Source organism: Clupea harengus, chromosome 2 (genome assembly GCF_900700415.2).
Source record: "Clupea harengus chromosome 2, Ch_v2.0.2, whole genome shotgun sequence".
NCBI lineage: Eukaryota > Metazoa > Chordata > Actinopteri > Clupeiformes > Clupeidae > Clupea > Clupea harengus.
In genome coordinates this window covers 14,482,263-14,502,443 of record NC_045153.1, presented here as the reverse complement: position 1 = coordinate 14,502,443, position 20,181 = coordinate 14,482,263, and the positions used below count along the sequence as shown (strand labels likewise).

The 20,181-nt window shown below is 39.4% G+C and overlaps 1 protein-coding gene, 1 long non-coding RNA gene and 2 pseudogenes across 2 annotated transcripts; 1 reads left to right on the top strand and 3 right to left on the bottom strand.

The window, feature by feature from the left end:
• Positions 1 to 148: 148 nt before the first annotated feature.
• On the bottom strand, positions 149 to 5,010 carry LOC122133538 (annotated as a pseudogene).
• Positions 5,011 to 6,943: 1,933 nt separating this feature from the next.
• Positions 6,944 to 12,016, top strand: LOC116224387. Its single transcript, XR_004165557.1, has 4 exons — positions 6,944 to 7,347; positions 8,108 to 8,135; positions 10,188 to 10,279; positions 11,374 to 12,016. It is a non-coding gene; the product is annotated as an uncharacterized LOC116224387 (long non-coding RNA).
• Positions 8,542 to 13,617, bottom strand: LOC105908625 (annotated as a pseudogene).
• Positions 13,618 to 14,458: 841 nt separating this feature from the next.
• LOC105908624 (interferon-induced GTP-binding protein Mx-like) lies at positions 14,459 to 19,692 on the bottom strand. The gene is made up of 12 exons (XM_031583820.2): positions 19,476 to 19,692; positions 19,091 to 19,394; positions 18,591 to 18,731; positions 18,184 to 18,338; positions 17,895 to 18,033; positions 17,430 to 17,628; positions 17,260 to 17,338; positions 16,624 to 16,746; positions 16,399 to 16,540; positions 16,044 to 16,202; positions 15,420 to 15,688; positions 14,459 to 15,323 (listed from the first exon to the last, which is right to left on the bottom strand). The coding sequence occupies exons 2-12, from the start codon at positions 19,305 to 19,307 to the stop codon at positions 15,090 to 15,092; spliced, it is 1,857 nt and encodes a 618-aa protein (XP_031439680.1). The 5' UTR covers positions 19,308 to 19,394; positions 19,476 to 19,692; the 3' UTR covers positions 14,459 to 15,089.
• Positions 19,693 to 20,181: the final 489 nt, after the last annotated feature.

Below are 20,181 nucleotides of genomic sequence, written 5' to 3'. Positions count from 1 at the left end.
CGAAAGCTATCTGTGGTTTTAGGATATTTACGCAAATTGCTTTATTATCATTTTACCCAAATACATAATATGAAACATAAAAATGAACATATCAGCATATATTTCAACGTGATTAAGGCCTAATTAAGTAAATGTAATAAAACGAAATATTATGTTATTTACCAGGAGTGCTGAACAAATCTTTCAATCCTCCTACTCCTAATACTAAACAAATATGCTCCTTTGCCGGCTTTCTAAGCAGAGGGCACAGACTTGGCCAGAACTTGGCGGGCCTTCCTCAGGCGTTCCATTCTCTTCAAAAGATACTCTCTCTTCTTGGCTATATCAGACTTCTCTTGTATGAAGCTGCCTGCATCCTTGTGTCTTATCATGCCTAACATGGCTGTCTTCACATTAACAAGGTACTGCTCCATCATGTGATACAGCAAAATCAGGGGCACCTGATTGGATAGGCGATCGGAGGTGATCTGAGGACACATTACCAAATCAGATGTAAATAAACACAAACAGGCATTGGGAAAGTATAGACAAGTACACAAGAAGACAAGTACAAAGGCGACGTACTGTGAAGTAGGCTTTTAGATGATGAGCCATCTCACGAACGTCTGCGTTGATAACCTTTGACCCCCCCTTCCAGATTTTGTCAGAAGATTCAGGTGTCGATTTGGCAGCTTCTAACTGGTGGCTATAGAGGCTATCTTGAGAGTAGACAATTTTCTCCATCTTAAACTGTGACCTCAGTTTCTCCTCAGCCCTCTCATACTCTAGCTCTCTTAGGTCCTCCAGTGGATCCTTAGCTGCCCTCATCAGATTGGGATAAGCTTCAAAAAAGCTGCTGGTGGTTTTGTTCACAGCAATGCTAATGATGTCTATTTAAGGTAACAGAAGAAAATGAATGTAAGGTTAAGTCTGGACTTGAAAGCAAGTAACCGACATGCCATAAAAGTGATCTAGTTCAGTGTTAACGTTGGGAACAACAAGCTGATCCAATGAGTTCAAATTAAATTAAACTGACATTAAACTAGCCACACTCCTCCCACAATTGGAAGTCAATAGAAAGTTACCAGAACATAATGAAAGCAGTGAGTGAATGTGAACTTGAGTGATGAGGTTAGTTATGTAAATGTAACACTGAGCAAGCATGACCTTTGTGAGATAAAGATGAAACAGAGAAAAATAAACTTCTCTTCAACCTGTGGTGGTTTGTAGGAGGTTCATTGCCGGTTCTTCTAAATCCTCCACATGTTTTCTGACAATGTTTTGAAATGTCCTGTAGTTCACAAAGCCGGGTAGCTCTTTGCCTCTGTGAATTCTAGTGTATTCCCCCATCTTATCACGTAAATGCTCCTGTACTAAAGACAAAAGTATTTTAAAATAACGTATATAATGTGTCAGGTAAAAAGACAACACTACAATTTAACAGTTTTTGTTTCCTCATAGTTACACTTTACATTTACAGTTTAATTTCCCAGATCTCCACCACATAGAAGAATGGACCCATTATGAATCAGGTTTGCATCAGCAAACCAACAGTATGACAAGAACTTACACTGGAGGGCTTTGTCGTCAAGTTCTGTCTTCCAATTACTGAATTCTCTCTGAATTTTTGTAAAAACTCGTGTGTCCGTGTCTCCTACATCCTCCTCTGCACTGACAATGTCTGTGAGAACCTGGTTGAATCTGCTTATTTTCTGTAACATACAACATTACAGTTTTCAAAAAACAATTCACTCGAAGGACTGCAGATTTTATTAACACACAACTTTCAATTTACCTCAATGAGGAAGTTGTCCCTTTCAGTTTCTTCTTGAGGGACTCCATCTCCCAGCATTCTCAGCTCTGTAGAAGTCTCCTCCAGCTTTTCTTTAATCTGTTTTTTCCAACTGAGGAAGGGATCTCTGACGTAATGTACAAAACCACAAAATGCTTGTTATTATCACAAAACAGTACTACACAATGCTTAACAGACTAAATCTACTTTTCATGAGTAGGTCATATTTTAAATCATTCTACTGTAATTATATGTTTGAGAGTCAATTAGTCTGTTTTTTATCTACTATGCTTTAAGTTGTGTTTTTTTTTTCGAGATTTAAATTGTTTATTCAAATCACTTGGGTCTATTGTGTGGTTGTAATCCTACCTTTTAAAATAATAATTTTAGTAGCCTAGTATAACCAGACACAAACTGAGGTGGGAGCAATAGGTAGACGGAGCCATCTTGGTGTTTTAGAACTTGTATTACAAAATATTCAAATTCTGTGCGAAACACGAATTACAGTTTTTTACGACTGGATAAACACTAAAATCAAAAGTATTACACAATTATCAAAACCTTCACTCAAGGAGCAAAACAACGGCTCAGATTTGCACCACTATAAGCACATGTCAACATCACACTTTTTGCGAAACAATACACACAAGTGATTTGCAAAACACTAAACACACTTTTATGCTTTAGACACAGACGTATATCAAGATGTCACTTCCTTGCAATTCCAAAGCACTGCAAGTCAAATTACCACACTTTGTGGCAATTAGTTGAACACAGCCATCAAGTGTTATGCAGTTATGAAAACTGAGACAAGTTTAGTTGTTTTTGTTGTGATTCCCCATGTTTGACTGATTTGTGTACATGGAGAGAATTAAATACTATTTTCATCAGTCTGCAGCATTGGTCTTGTGTAGTGTTTGGTGAATTTATTGAATATGTGCACTTTCTCTGTGTACTTCACTTACACTACTCTAATCACTGAGAAGTAGAATTGCTAAAAGTGTTTTAGGTTTATAACAGCAGTGTGTAAGTGGTACAAACAGAATTCCGTCATATGCCATGTGTGTGTTTCATATGGTAACAAAATATGGTTTTGTTAAATTAGTGTATAGTTTTTACAAGAGTGTTTCATTTTGCAATGGATCTGAGGTGTTTTGCTCATTGGGTGTGTGGTTGTGCTAATTGTGTGAGTGAAATGAAAAACAAAACAAAGCAGTCAAAATTGTGTTTAAGCAATCGAGAAAAACTGTAATGTGAACTATTAATGTAACAGTATGTACACAAAACTGAATGATTGATTTCAGTGCAAACAACCAAAGTTTACCCATCATTAGCGTCATAAGAACTCACGTTAATGTGGGATACCAGTTCTTTGGTTAGCCTTTCAGATAGGTGGGGAATAGAAGCTTTCCCTTCATCCAGAAAAATGCTACGGATGAGAAATGAAAACAGAGGGAGAGATTTATGGTTATTCTGATTTGTCCATTTTAGTCAGTCATTACCGGTAATGACTTTACTGTCCTTACCGGAAGTGAGTGTGGTCTTCAAAGAACTTCCTCTCCTTCTCCAGAGCTTTGGTCAGAGACAAGTTGTCATTGATGTCTAGCTGGCCTCTACACTTCACCACCATGTAGCCTTTCTTGAGCGGAATGACCAGATTGTTGAGAGTACTGACAACATTGTCCTCTGCTCCTTTGTCCACTAGGTCAGGTTTCGTCAGGATGCCTGAAGGTGAGACAATGTGACCTGTATATTGTGACCTTGGACCATCAACAAGAGCACGGAAAATGCATTTGGTAAAATAACTAATTAGACACCACTTTCTGGGTGGACGGTGAAGAGTCCAACCATGTGCTATCACTTCAAAGTCACTTTACAAAATTAACAAGAAAGTTCTGTAAAGGCATGCCAAACAACAAATGACAAAATCGGCACGTTCCTTCTATATAAATGAAAAACCCTTAGAAAATGTTAATAACTACATTACCCAGAGTCCTCTGCCCATCAGGATCCACTGTTTTAGCCATCTTCAGAGCGTCTGTGGTGGCTATGTCAACATTTGCAGGTACCACAACCAAATTGATAGTCTCTTGCTTTTTAATGAACGTCTCTATTAGTTTCTTAATCTGTAACACAAGGGTGTGTGCAGGAGTAGGCCTGTGTCATGTACAAAGTACAACAACATTTTTTGTTGTACGAGTTATTATATGTTGCATAAAACATCGTTAACTATACGTTCCTCTCACCTGTTCTTCAATATCCTGGCACTGGTTGCCTGTGGCAACTCTAGCAATGCCTGGCAGATCAATGAGAGTCAGATCAGGTACATTGGTGGAACGGATTTCCAGGTTAATCATCTCGTGACTGATGCCTTTCCCTTGACCAGCGAGAGCATTCTGAGCTGTAAGACAAGAAACTCATCAATAAATGATCCGAACTCTGATTTAATGTACAGTTAGGACAACATTGATCAGAGAACATTATGAAGGAAAATCAAGTCTATGGATGCTTTTAGTTCACTCTAAAGTAAGAAGTTACAGACACCTCAGCCAGTGATTATTGCTGGGGCAAAACAAATCTGACACATTTCAAATTCAGGCCCATGTGTTTACCAAGAACTACACATATCTACTATAACAAACGGGCACAGAGACCTTTGGCAACAGCATCTCCCACTTCTGCTGGGCTTTTGAGCTCCACTTTGATCTTGTTCTGGTACGAAAGAATCCCATACCAGGGAGTGCCATTTTTCACTCTCTTCAACTTCAGTACCAATGGGCAGCGTGTAACAATGCCTGGACATTCAAAATGAACAAATGGCAAACATCTTCATTCAGAGCGGAGCAGTATTCAAATACTGGTTTAGGCAGCACAACCTAATAAAGTACATCTTATGCACACACTGCTGTCCAGACCTGAACTTCAAACTCTGTTCTTTATGCTCTAGAGCACAAACTGCAAAAAGCATTCATGCCAAAGGTACGACTAGACCAGGAAGCATACGCTGAAATTCAATGCCATGTTGGTGTTATCTTACCAGTGCCTCTGGGCAGTGCCACTCCTGAGAGTGCTTCAAGCACGGAGCTCTTTCCTGAACTCTGGTCCCCATGACAGCGATGGCAGGTAGGGCCAGGTCCTGCTCTACTCCCAGGGACCTCAGGGAGTCCACCAAGTCAATGCAGGGGCGCACTTTTTCTTCATAATGCTGGGAAAGATGGCTGATCTCTTCAAGCATCATAGGATCTGACACATTTCAAATTCGCATCTTAGTTATTACAGATTATCACAGCTCCGCTCCGGCCATGCCCCTTCAGCACACTCACTCTCACTCACACTCCCAGCTTCAGTGGCGTAACGTAGTTAGGTGCAGGCTATTATGACGGGCCCTAGTCAGTGGCGTAAGGTAGTTATTACAACCTGTAAACAAGTGCTCGGCAGTTTGAAGAATAGGAGCTGTGCCTGTTGTAGTGGTCATTAGCTCGCAGGCAATGATGAGCTATATGACCAGGCAAAACGTCTGTCTGACCACTACAACAGGGACATAGGAATAACGTTTGGTGCACAACTCCTATCATTCAGGGCCTGCTTTAGAGCAGAGATTGCTCAGCAGTCCGCAGTCTCTCAATTTGCCAAGATGCTGATTATGGATTATCACTCCGTGTGCACTGCCCTGCTATTGTTTCTGACAGTGGCAACAGCCGAGTGACCCTTTTCAAAATGTAAACTCATTAAGACCTACCTAAGAGGAGCAGGAGAGGCTGAATGGTCTGGCTATCCTGTCCATTGAAAAAGCAAATCATGCATCACCACTTTTATGTTTGAAAGGCATCGTTTCGGCTTGCAGGTGTGCTGTGCCTCTGGCTGTGCTCAGTCAGCTTGTCTGTCTTGACGTTCAGATGTTGCGCCTTAACTAGCTATATCGTATCGTCTCGTCACATGATCAAATAGAGACTTGACATTGGACAACAACATACATATTACCCAGCAATCAACATTGCAAATCTGAATATGATAACAATACCAAAGAAAATAAGAACTTATTAATTTCATTGAATCATTTTTTAATAGTTTCTATAGTGTATGTAAGATAAACATATCATTTTGTTATAGATTGCTACTATTTTTCCCACAAATAATACCATGATAGAGTTTGTGTTCTCTGAACACATCCATATTTGAGCGGCGAAAATTTGAGTTAGATACTTCTGTCAGACGCAGTACTGGAGGTGGGCCCGTCAATTTAGACATAAATCAGTCTAAGGGCCCCGGCTATTGGCCCCCAAGACCCACGGTCCCAGGTGCGACCGCACCTGCTGCACCCCCTATAGTTATGCCCCTGCCCAGCTGCATGTCATCAGTCTCGTTCACCGTCCAAGCTGCACTGCATTCACGTCTCCCAATTACACTCACCTGTTTCACTCCCTACATATACCCTTGACTCCCCTCACTCCATGTCTGGTCTCGTCGCCAAATGGACGACACTACTGCCCGAGACGACCAGCTCCGCAACCCAGCCGTGTTTCACAGGATTCTGTCTCCTGTCTATCTGCACCTTGGATTTCTTTTGTTCGCTGGCTTTCATCCCAGCAAGCTCCCTGTCCGCTGCCTTCCACGTCAGTCAGTTTCGTGCCTCCAAGCTTCCAGGACTACATTACCCCGAGTTCCGTGCATACAACCCCAGTTCTATTGTGACTATCTTGTCTGGCTGTGAGCCGAGTATTTCTGTTCTGCGCACATTAGAGTGAGACTCTGTTTGTTGGCTCTTTAGTTTATGTCCCCAGTTTTAGTTCTTTGTATTAGTTTAAGTATCCCCTGTTAGTTTATTTGTTTCTCACTGTTTGTGACAGAGATAATACCGAAACACTGTTAATGACTTCAGAATGTATTAATCATGTGCTTTGTATTAATATATACCTTGTATGAATCATGTGCTTATGTAAGCAGGAACATGGCTTTTCTGTGTGTGTAACTTAGATTATTAGGTGCCACTTAGTCTGCATCTGTGCAAGAGCATGTTTGGACCAGAGGTGATAAGAAGGGTCGAATTGTGCTTCTTTCGACCTTGTGCAAAACTGACATCCTTGCTGTCACGATGCTGGCAGCGATTGCCACGTATTGGGACATTAGCGGCCTCTGGTGGTCAAGGGACAAAAGAATGGACTAGTGTTCGTACACATGTGCCTTTGTTGTGATTTGTGTGTTTACCTGTTTCCCGCTATGTTCCCTCACCTGTTTCCAGTTATGTTCCCTCACCTGTTTCCCATTGTGTGCCCTCACCTGTCTTGTATTTTGTGATTGTCACTTCTGTTAATTAGCCAGGGTACAAATACCTGGCTAATCCCTCTGGACCTTATCGGGTCGTTAGATTGTTTTGTTGCTAGACTGTTTTTGTTCCTAGCTTGTTTTTGGTAGTACGCTCACGCACTTAGTCAGCAGTGCCCTCAAGCACTTAGTCACCAGTGCTCTCACGCACTTAGTCTTTGTGCAAAGACACGCAGCGCCTAACCACACAGCTAGTGCTCTCACGCACTTTTTGGGTTTTGGTCTTCTCCCAGGGAGACAAGTGTGTGGTTAAGGTACGTGTCGTATCGCGGTTCTCAAGCCGCCTCAGGTAGCTTTGTATTCAGGTCCGTCTGAAAGCTACATTTTGTACCTCTTTAGTTTTTGGCCTTTTGCCTGCACCTGATCTTTTGTGTTTTGGAATATCGCTGCTTGGAGTACATGTTTTGCAATTAATAAAGAAACCAAGTTTTGAACTGCATCCTGCTATTGGGTCCTCTCTGACACACTTGGCTGAAACGCTGGTTCCCAAATCCAGCGACTCGGGTCCCATCCCCGAGAGCGATCCTGACACTTGCAAGACAGGGAGCCTCGGACAAATTCTAACCATATTATACAAAAAAAGTCACAGCTAAATATGCCTCAAATTATTGCAATAGAGTATTGCAATCGCCTACTTGTTCACAGGTCATACATAAACAAACAAAAAAATCCGGGCAGGAAGTGCAAGAAATGTCAGCTTTGGTTTTGTATAAATGTCCTTCAGTCAGACACCAGCCTTCCAGAAACTAGAGTGGGCATATTGCACTCTATATGGGTTTTAGTCAAATTCACTTTTAACTCTAATTTGTTTGTTCTTTTATTGTGGTTCTTTTGGTTTTATTCTGTTCTTGTATTCATATGTATCTGTTTATTTTTCTCTTATTCTTTCATTGTATTGCTTTTACATGTCTTATCTGTTTTTATTATGTCTTTTAATCATTTTTAATCTCTAATATCCTTGTTTCTTTTTGTTTTACTGTCAACTGATTCTCCTCGACTGGAGGACATCGCTAGACCAGGCCGAAGGGACTTCTGAAAAATGGTAAGAGAACTTGCCAGTTGAATGTAGAGGTTTTTTTAACCCTGCTTTCACAATATCCCAGGGAAATGCTTTGTGAATGTTTTTCCCCCCACTTGAAAATGAAGCTTTTACCATGCCCATCAACCCGTTTCAATCAAGTAAACATGGTCATCATTAGTAGAGATTTCTCTCTCTCTCTTTATGAATGATGCAACTTTAGCTAGTGTATTCTGTTATGAGTCATAGGACACTAAGTGCAACCAGTGTTTACCCACACATGATGTGATCAAATAGAGTTATACCAATTGATCAGTGATCAAATAGAGTTATACCAATTGATCAGTGATCAATTAGAGTTGTGCCACTGGGTCACATAAGGCAGCTGTTTGGAGGTCGTTTTTTACTTTGTTATAGCACATATATGATATGATGTTTAAGACGATATAAGAAGATATGATGTTTATAACAGGAGTTTAATATAACCTGGAAGATATTTTAAGGAGTGATAAATCAGACTCTTTTATTCACACTCACTCTTATTCACTGGGTCACTGTACAAAACCTTGTCAGCTATAGATGTCGGAAAGCCCCTTTAGCCTGGATTGACAGAGACTTAAAAATTGCTTTATTATCATTTTACCCAAATACATAATATGAAACATAAAAAATTACATATCAGAATATATTTCAACATGATTTAGGCCTAATAAACTGTAATAAAACTATTCTAAATATTGTGTAATTTACCAGGAGTACTCAACAAATCTTTCAATCATTTCAAAATTAAAAATACATTTTCAACTATCACATTTGAACACGTAGAAACTTTCTTTATAGAACTTACATTATTTCCCTTGACATTTATCTGCTGTATGAATATTCAGTAACTTATCAATGCTGCTTTTCACAACAGACCCCTGTCACTACACAGAAAATGTAAAGTGAAATTGCAGTAAATCTAGAGTGTAACAGCAAAACTAATATGCTCCTTTGCAAGCTTTCTAAGCAGAGGGCACAGACTTGGCCAGAACTTGGCGGGCCTTCCTCAGGCGTTCCATTCTCTTCAAAAGATACTCTCTCTTCTTGGCTATATCAGACATCTATTGTATGAAGCTGCCTGCATCCTTGTGTCTTATCATGCCTAACATGGCTGTCTTCACATTAACAAGGTACTGCTCCATCATGTGATACAGCAAAATCAAGGGCACCTGATTGGCTAGGCGATCGGAGGTGATCTGAGGACACATCACCAAATCAGATGTAAATAAACACAATCAGACATAGGGAAAGTATATGCAAGTACACAAAAAGACAAGGAAACTGGCACATACTGTGAAATAGGCTTTTAGATGATGAGTCATCTCACGAATGTCTGCGTTGATAGCCTTTCCAAACGGGTTCCCGTTAGGTGTTGATTTGGCAGCTTCTAACTGGCGGCTATAGAGGCCACCTTGAGAGTAGACGATTTTCTCCATCTTAAACTGTGACCTCAGTTTCTCCTCAGCCCTCTCATACTCCAGCTCTCTTAGGTCCTCCAGTGGATCCTTAGCTGCCCTCATCAGATTGGGATAAGCTTCAAAAAAGCTGGTGGTGGTTTTGTTCACAGCAATGCTAATGATGTCTATTTAAGATAACAGAAGAAGAAGATGAATGTAAGGTTAAGTCTGAGTCTTCCTGTTGGACTTAAAAGCAAGTAAACGACATGTCATGAAAGCAGGGATGGACCTAGCACATTTGGTGCCCTATGCAAGTTTCATAAATGTAACACCGAGCAATCATGACCTTTGTGAGATAAAAATGAAACAGAGAAAAATACACTTCTCTTCAACCTGTGGTGGTTTGTAGGAGGTTCATTGCTGGTTCTTCTAAATCCTCCACATGTTTTCTGACAATGCTTTGGAATGTCCTGTAGCTCACAAAGCCAGGTAGCTCTTTGCCTCTGTGAATTCTAGTGTATTCCTCCACCTCATCACGTAAATGCTCCTGTACTAAAGACAAAAGTATTTAAAAATAACGTATATAATGTGTCAGGTAAAAAGACAACCCTCAAATGTAGTTTTTGTTTCCTCATAGGTACACTTTACATTCACAGTTACATTTCCCAGATCTCCACTACATAGAAGAATGGACCAATTATGAATCAAGTATTTATCAGCAAACCAACGGTATGACAAGAACTTGCACTGGGTGGCTTTTTTGTCAAGTTTTGTCTTCCAATTACTAAATTCTCTCTGAATTTTAGTAAAAACTCGTGTGTCCGTGTCTCCTACATCCTCCTCTGCACTGACAATGTCTGTGAGAACCTGGTTGAATCTGCTTATTTTCTGTAACATACAACATTACAGTTTTCAAAAAACAATTCACTCGAAGGACTGCAGATTTTATTAACACACAACTTTCAATTTACCTCAATGAGGAAGTTGTCCCTTTCAGTTTCATCTTGAGGGACTCCATCTCCCAGCATTCTCAGCTCTGTAGAAGTCTTCTCTAGCTTTTCTTTAATCTGTTTTTCCAACTGGGGAAGGGATCTCTGACGTAATGTACAAAAACACAATACTTGTTATTATCACAAAACAGTACTACGCAATGAAGCAATGCTTTACAGACTAAATCTACTTTGCATGAGTAAGTCATATTTGAAATTATTCTACTGTAATTATGTGCTAGTTTGAGAATCAATAAGTCTGTTTTTTATCTACTATGCTTTAGGTTGTGTTTTCTTCAAGATTTAAATGATTGATTCAAATCACTTGGGTCTATTGTGTGGTTGTAATCCTACTTCACAAAATAATAATTTAAGTAGCCTAGTATTACCAGACACAAACTGAGGTGGGAGCAATAGGTAGACGGAGCCATCCTGGTGTTTTAGAACTTGTATTACAAAATACTCAAATTTGAACTCACGTTAATGTGTGATACCAGTTCTTTGGTTAGCCTTTCAGATAGGTGGGGAATAGAAGCTTTCCCTTCATCCAGAAAAATGCTATGGATGAGAAATGAAAACACAGGAAGAGATTCATGGTTATTCTCATTTGTACATTTTAGTCCGTCCTTACCGGTAATGGCTTTACTGTCCTTACCGGAAGTGAGTGTGGTCTTCAAAGAACTTCCTCTCCTTCTCCAGAGCTTTGGTCAGAGACAAGTTGTCATTGATGTCTAGCTGGCCTCGACACTTCACCACCATGTAGCCTTTCTTGAGTGGGATGACCAGATTGTTGAGAGTACTGACAACATTGTCCTCCGCTCCTTTGTCCACTAGGTCAGGTTTCGTCAGGATGCCTGAAGGTGAGACAATGTGACCTTGGACCATCAACAAAAGCACGGAAAATGCATTTGGTAAAATAACTAATTAGACACCACTTTCTGGGTGGACGGTGAAGAGTCCAACCATGTGTTATCATTTCAAAGACACTTTACAAAATGTACAAGAAAGTTCTGCAAAGGCATGCCAAACAACAAATGACAAAATCGACACCTCCCTTCTCTCTATATAAATGAAAAACCCTTAGAAAATGTTAATAACTACATTACCCAGAGTCCTCTGCCCATTAGGATCCACTGTTTTAGCCATCTTCAGAGCCTCTGTGGTGGCTATGTCAACATTTGCAGGTACCACAACCAAATTGATGGTCTCTTGCTTTTTAATGAATGTCTCTATTAGTTTCTTAATCTGTAACACAAGGGTGTGTGCTGGATGAGGGCTGTGTCATGTTACAAACTAAGTACAACAAAACATTTTGTTGTCAGAGTTATTATATCTTGCATAAAACTTTGTTAACTATATGTGTTTGTATAAATATGTGTTTGTGCAGTGTATAAAAGTTTTCATCTTCAAATGATGGTATTGTACTTTCAGACATACTGTATTTATTTTCTCTCACCTGTTCTTCAATATCCTGGCACTGGTTGCCTGTGGCAACTCTAGCAAATCAATAAGAGTCAGATCAGGTACATTCGTGGAACGGATTTCCAGGTTAATCATCTCGTGACTGATGCCTTTCCCTTGACCAGCGAGAGCATTCTGAGCTGTAAGACAAGAAACTCATCAAGAAATGATCCGAACTGATTTAATGTACAGTTAGGACAACATTGATCAGAGAACAATATGAAAGAAAATCAAGTCTTTGGATGCTTTTAGTTCACAAAATAGTAAGCAATTACAGACACCTCAGCCAGTGATTATTGTTGGGGCAAAACAAATCTGACACATTTTTAATTCAGGCCCATGTGTTTACCAAGAACTACACATATCTACTATAACAAACGGGCACAGAGACCTTTGGCAACAGCATCTCCCACTTCTGCTGGGCTTTTGAGCTCCACTTTGATGTGGCTCTGGTACGAAAGAATCCCATACCAGGGAATGCCATTTTTCACTCTCTTCAACTTCAGTACCAATGGGCAGCGTGTAACAATGCCTGGACATTCAAAATGAACAAAAGGCAAACATCTTCATTCAGAGCGGAGCAGTATTCAAATACTGGTTTAGGCAGCACAACTCAATAAAGGACATTGTATGCACACACAGCACATGGACACACTGTTGTCCAGACCCGAACTTCAAACTCTGTTCTTTATGCTCAAGAGCACAAACTGCAAAAAGCAGTCATGCCAAAGGTATGACTAGACCAGGATACGCATACGCTGAGATTCAATGCAATTTTGGTGTCATTTCTCTCCACTTAATTTCTTTGCTGTGAAGCACTTTGAGCTACATTGTTTTGTATGAAAGGTGCTATACAAATAAAGTTCATTATTATTATTATTATTATCTTACCAGTGCCTCTGGGCAGTGCCACTCCTGAGAGTGCTTCAAGCACAGAGCTCTTTCCTGAACTCTGGTCCCCGATGACAGCGATGGCAGGTAGGGCCAGGTCCTGCTCTACTCCCAGGGACCTCAGGGAGTCCACCAAGTCAATGCAGGGGCGCACTTTTTCTTCATAATGCTGGGAAAGATGGCTGATCTCTTCAAGCATTGTAGGCTTCTTTGGCATCTTAGTTATTACAGATTATCACAGTTTTCTCCAAAGTCCTTCAAGATAGTATCCCCCGATGAACTGTCAAAGTATTTTCTGTGAAACTAAAAACAACAGCTTCAAATCAGCCTAACACTAAATCACTCATCACTGTTGCCTTACCCCATCTGTTATGTTTATATTCCAGTTGGCTTCAACACCATATTAGAATCCAAGATGAAAAATAAGTTATAAGGAAATGTTATGTGCCATCATTTACAAACATAAAATAACCAAAACTAAATCAATCCAAAATCTAAAACATTGAAAAGATAAAAACCTAAGCTCCCCACTTACTTTTTCTGTCCACACTGCACTCCTGCACTGAAAGATGTGACTAGTTTCATATTAGTGAAAACGAAACTTATCTCCTTTATGTTATGGATACAACGGCTTTCTCAAGGGTGGAGCACTTGCGCCTACTAGTGGAAGTAGTGCAAAACAGATGTTGGACATAGTTGGTCATCATAGGCAGTGTTGGGGAAGATACCATGAACGCATAGCGTTACAAGCTACCAATTACTTCACACTGGAAGAAGTTGAACTACAGCAAAGCTACCCTTAACTAAAGCTGCTTAGAAAAAAATTGCTTAAACTACTTTGTAAAAAATGATCAAATTGACAATGTCCATGTGATACGAAATTTAAAAAAAGTCATATGCCAGCAAAATATGCCTCTCAAATTTGAGTATTGCAATCGCCTACTTGTTCACAGGTCATACATAAACAAACAAACAAACAAACAAACAAAAAGACTGTATTCATGGGCAAGAAGTGCAAGAAATGTTAGCTTTGGTTTTGTATAAATGTCCTTCAGTCAGACACCAGCCTTCCAGAAACTAGAGTGGGCATATTGCACTCTATATGGGTTTTAGTCAAATTCACTTTTAACTCTAATTTGTTTGTTCTTTTATTGTGTTTTATTCTATAGCACATACTGTACATGATGTTTATAACAATTTAAGCTACGATTTATGATGGTCACGTCTGATAATCTATACAACAGACATGAAAATAAATTCGCCAGAAGGAGTTTAATATAACCTGGAAGATATTTTAAGGAGTGATAAATCAGACTCTTTTATTCACACTCACTCTTATTCACTGGGTCAAAACCTTCTGTCAGCTATAGATGTCGGAAAGCCCCTTTAGCCTGGATTGACAGAGACTGGCAAAAGACACTGCAGTGTAAGAGAGGACTTTTTACCTAGATTTGTGAAATGTATCCTTGCTGGCAATATTACAGTATGAGATGTATGAATATATTACACTATAGTACGGTATCAGTAGACATGATTTGTCTCCAAGATGGGAAACATTTTTTATAATGGTGATTGATTTGACTAATTGATTTAACTTGTACTAGTACAATGAATGTGTTCCTTCCGAGACAAATTCTCTTAAAATTATATTCTAATGTATAGAATATTATGTGGGCAGAAGTAACATAGAAAAAGGTTAACTGAATATTAAGAGTAAAATAAGAATACCCACATGAAAATGACTACCGAAAGTTATCTGCGGTTTTAGGATATTTACGCAAATTGCTTTATTATCATTTTACCCATATCCATAATATGAAACATAAAAAATTACATATCAGAATATATTTCAACATGATTTAGGCCTAATTAAGTAACTGTAATAAAACTATTCTAAATATTATGTAATTTACTAGGAGTACTCAACAAATCTTTCAATCATTTCAAAATTAAAAATAAATTTTCAACTATCACATTTGAACACGTAGAAACTTTCTTTATAGAACTTACATTATTTACCTTGACTTTTTTCTGCTGTATATGAATTATCAGTAACTTATCAATGCTTCTTTTCACAGCAGACCCCTGTCACTACACAGAAAATGTAAAGTGAAATTGCAATAAATCCAGAGTGTAACAGCAAAACTAATACTCCTCCTACTCCTAACACTAAACAAATATGCTCCTTTGCCGGCTTTCTAAGCAGAGGGCACAGACTTGGCCAGAACTTGGCGGGCCTTCCTCAGGCGTTCCATTCTCTTCAAAAGATACTCTCTCTTCTTGGCTATATCAGACTTCTCTTGTATGAAGCTGCCTGCATCCTTGTGTCTTATCATGCCTAACATGGCTGTCTTCAAATTGACAAGGTACTGCTCCATCATGTGATACAGCAAAATCAGGGGCACCTGATTGGCTAGGCGATCGGAGGTGATCTGAGGACACATAACCAAATCAGATGTAAATAATCACAAACAGGCATAAGGAAAGTATAGGCAAGTACACAATAAGACAAGGAAACTGGCACGTACTCTGAAATAAGCATTTAAATGATGTGTCATCTCACAAATGTCTGCGTTGACAATGTCAGGTCTCTTGGCAGCTTTTAACTGGCGCCTATAGAGGCCATCTTGAGAGTAGACCATTTTCTCCATCTTAAACTGTGACCTCAGTCTCTCCTCAGCCCTCTCATACTCCAGCTCTCTTAAGTCCTCCAGTGGGTCCTTAGCTGCCCTCATCAGATTGGGATAAGCTTCAAAAAAGCTGCTGGTGGTTTTGTTCACAGCAATGCTAATGATGTCTATTTAAGATAACAGAAGAAGATGAATGTAAGGTTAAGTCTGAGTCTTCCTGTTGGACTTAAAAGCAAGTAACCGACATGTCATAAAAGTAATCTAGTTCAGTGTTAATGTTGGGAAAAACAAAATGATCCAATGAGTTTAAATTAAATTAAACTGACATTAAACTAGCCACACTCCTCCATCAATTGGAAGTCAGTGGAAAGTTACCAGACCATAATGAAAGCAGTGAGTGAATATGAACTTGAGTAATGAGGTTAGTTTCGTAAATGTAACACTGAACAATCATGACCTTTGTGAGATAAAGATGAAACAGAAAGAGAAATAGACACTTATTTTTTAATCTATTTCTTCAACCTGTGGTAGTTTGTAGGAGGTTCATTGCCGGTTCTTCTAAATCCTCCACATGTTTTCTGACAATGCTTTGAAATGTCCTGTAGTTCACAAAGCCAGGTAGCTCTTTGCCTCTGTGAATTCTAGTGTATTCCTCCACCTCATCACGTAAATGCTCCTGTACTAAAGACAAAAGTATTTGAAAATGACATATATAATGCGGCAGGTAAAAAGACAACACTCCAATTTTACAGATTTTTTTCCTCATAGTTACACTTTACATTTACAGTTACATTTCCCAGATCTCCACCATATAGAAGAATGGACCAATTATGAATCAGGTTTGTATCAGCAAACAAACGGTATGACAAGAACTTACACTGGAAGACTTTGTTTTCAAGTTCTGTCTTCCAATTACTGAATTCTCTCCGAATTTTAGTAAAAACTCGTGTGTCCGTGTCTCCTACATCCTCCTCTGCACTGACAATGTCTGTGAGAACCTGGTTGAATCTGCTTATTTTCTGTAACATACAACATTACAGTTTTCAAAAAACAATTCACTCGAAGGACTGCAGATTTTATTGACACACAACTTTTAATTTACCTCAATGAGGAAGTTGTCCCTTTCAGTTTCATCTTGAGGGACTCCATCTCCCAGCATTCTCAGCTCTGTAGAAGTCTTCTCTAGCTTTTCTTTAATCTGTTTTTCCAACTGGGGAAGGGATCTCTGACGTAATGTACAAAAACACACAATGCTTGTTATTATCACAAAACAGTACTAAGCAATGAAGCAATGCTATACAGACTAAATCTACTTTGCATGAGTAAGTAATAATTTTAATTACTCTACAGTAATTATGTGCTAGTTTGAGAGTGAATACGTCTTTTTTTGAATCTACAATGCTTTAAATTGTGATTTTTTTCGAGATTTAAATTATTGATTCAAATCACTTGGGTCTATTGTGTGGTTGTAATCCTACCTTACAAAATTATTAATTTTTAGACATCATCCCAGACCTGTTTTAGTAGCCTAGTATAACCAGAGACAAACTGAGGTGGGAGCAATAGGTAGACGGAGCCATCCTGGTGTTTTAGAACTTGTATTACAAAATATTCAAATTCCGTACAAAACACGACTTAGTTGTGAACTATTAATGTTACAGTATGTACAAAAAACTGACTTATTGATTTCAGTGCACACAACCACAATGTACCCATCATTAGTGTCATAAGAACTCACGTTAATGTGAGATACCAGTTCTTTGGTTAGCCTTTCAGATAGGTGGGGAATAGAAGCTTTCCCTTCATCCAGAAAAATGCTACGGATGAGAAATGAAAACACAGGAAGAGATTCATACTGATTTGTCCATTTTAGTCAGTCATTACCGGTAATGGCTTTACTGTCCTTACCGGAAGTGAGTGTGGTCTTCAAAGAACATCCTCTCCTTCTCCAGAGCTTTGGTCAGAGACAAGTTGTCATTGATGTCTAGCTGGCCTCTACACTTCACCACCATGTAGCCTTTCTTGAGCGGGATGACCAGATTGTTGAGAGTACTGACAACATTGTCCTCCGCTCCTTTGTCCACTAGGTCAGGTTTCGTCAGGATGCCTGAAGGTGAGACAATGTGACCTGTGTATTGTGACCTTGGACCATCAACAAGAGCACGGAAAATGCATTTGGTAAAATAACTAATTAGACACCACTTTCTGGGTGGACGGTGAAGAGTCCAACCATGTGCTATCACTTCAAAGTCACTTTACAAAATGAACAAGAAAGTTCTGCAAAGGCATGTCAAACAACAAATGACAAAATTGACACCTTCCTTCTCTCTTTATAAATGAAAAACCCTTAGAAAATGTTAATGACTACATTACCCAGAGTCCTCTGCCCATCAGGATCCACTGTTTTAGCCATCTTCAGAGCGTCTGTGGTGGCTATGTCAACATTTGCAGGTACCACAACCAAATTTATGGTCTCTTGCTTTTTAATGAACGTCTCTATTAGTTTCTTAATCTGTAACACAATGGTGTGTGCAGGAGTAGGCCTGTGTCATGTACAAAGTACAACAACATTTTTTGTTGTACGAGTTATTATATGTTGCATTAAACATCGTTAACTATACGTGTCTTTCAGACATACTGTAATCAATTTATTTTCTCTCACCTGTTCTTCAATATCCTGGGACTGGTTGCCTGTGGCAACTCTAGCAATGCCTGGCAGATCAATGAGAGTCAGATCAGGTACATTTGTGGAATGGATCTCCAGGTTAATCATCTCGTGACTGATGCCTTTCCCTTGACCAGCGAGAGCATTCTGAGCTGTAAGACAAGAAACTCATCAAGAAATTATCTGAACTGATTTAATGTAAGGTAAGGACAACATTGATCAGAGAACAATATGAAAGAAAATCAAGTCCACTTTTAGCTTTTAGTTCACGAAATAGTAAGCAACGACAGACACCTCAGCCAGTGATTATTGTTGGGGCAAAACAAATCTGACACATTTCTAATTCAGGCCCATGTGTTTACCAAGAACTACACATATCTACTATAACAAACGGGCACAGAGACCTTTGGCAACAGCATCTCCCACTTCTGCTGGGCTTTTGAGCTCCACTTTGATGTGGCTCTGGTACGAAAGAATCCCATACCAGGGAGTGCCATTTTTCACTCTCTTCAACTTCAGTACCAATGGGCAGCGTGTAACAATGCCTGGACATTCAAAATGAACAAAAGGCAAACATCTTCATTCAGAGCGGAGCAGTATTCAAATACTGGTTTAGGCAGCACAACTCAATAAAGGACATTGTATGCACACACAGCACATGGACACACTGTTGTCCACACCCAAACTTCAAACTCTGTTCTTTATGCTCAAGAGCACAAACTGCAAGAAGCAGTCATGCCAAAGGTATGACTAGACCAGGATACCCATACGCTGAGATTCAATGCAATTTTGGTGTCATTTCTCTCCGCTTAATTTCTTTGCTGTGAAGCCCTTTGAGCTACATTGTTTTGTATGAAAGGTGCTATACAAATAAAGTTTATTATTATTATTATTATTATCTTACCAGTGCCTCTGGGCAGTGCCACTCCTGAGAGTGCTTCAAGCACAGAGCTCTTTCCTGAACTCTGGTCCCCGATGACAGCGATGGCAGGTAGGGCCAGGTCCTGCTCTACTCCCAGGGACCTCAGGGAGTCCACCAAGTCAATGCAGGGGCGCACTTTTTCTTCATAATGCTGGGAAAGATGGCTGATCTCTTCAAGCATTGTAGGCTTCTTTGGCATCTTAGTTATTACAGATTATCACAGTTTTCTCCAAAGTCCTTCAAGATAGTATCCCCCGATATACTGTCAAAATATTTTTCTGTGAAACTGAAAAAAAAAAAACAGCTTAAAATCAGCCTAACACTAAATCACTCATCACTGTTGACGTACCCCATCCGTTATGCTTACATTCCAGTTGGCTTCAACACCATATTAGAATCCAAGAGGAAAAATATGTCATAAAATAACTAAAACTAAATCGAACCAAAATCTGAAACATTGAAAAGATAAATACTTAACCTCCCCACTAACTATTTCTGTCCACACAGCACTCCTGCACTGAAAGGTGTGACTAGTTTCATATGAGAGAAAACGAAACTCATCTCCTGCATGTTGCGGATACAACGGTTTTCTCAAGGGTGGAGCACTTGCGCCCACTAGTGGAAGCAGTGCAAAACAGATGTTGGACATACTTTGTCATCACCGTTGGGGAAGGTACTATAAAATCATAGCTTTGCAAGCTACCAATTACCTCACACTGGAAGAAGTTGAGGCAGCAAGGGTAGACTTAGCCTAAGGAGAAATGAAATGTGTTCATTCCTACAGTTTCAAGCGTTAAATATTTAGTAGTTGAGACATATATGAGGCTGTACATTTTGTATTACTTTTTACTTCATGTTGAATTATACCAAATTTCGAAATGTTTTCACCTAATTATTCATTTAAAGCACATTTGTCTGCAGTCCTCTTTAGGGGTGTTCTAGAACTGTTATGTTACAACAGGGCCACGTTGTGGCGAAATGATAAATCACACTCTTTTATTCCCACTCACTATTATTCACTGGGTCACTGTTGTTAGGTGAAAATGCACTCAAGTTACCTCAGGGGGGTATTC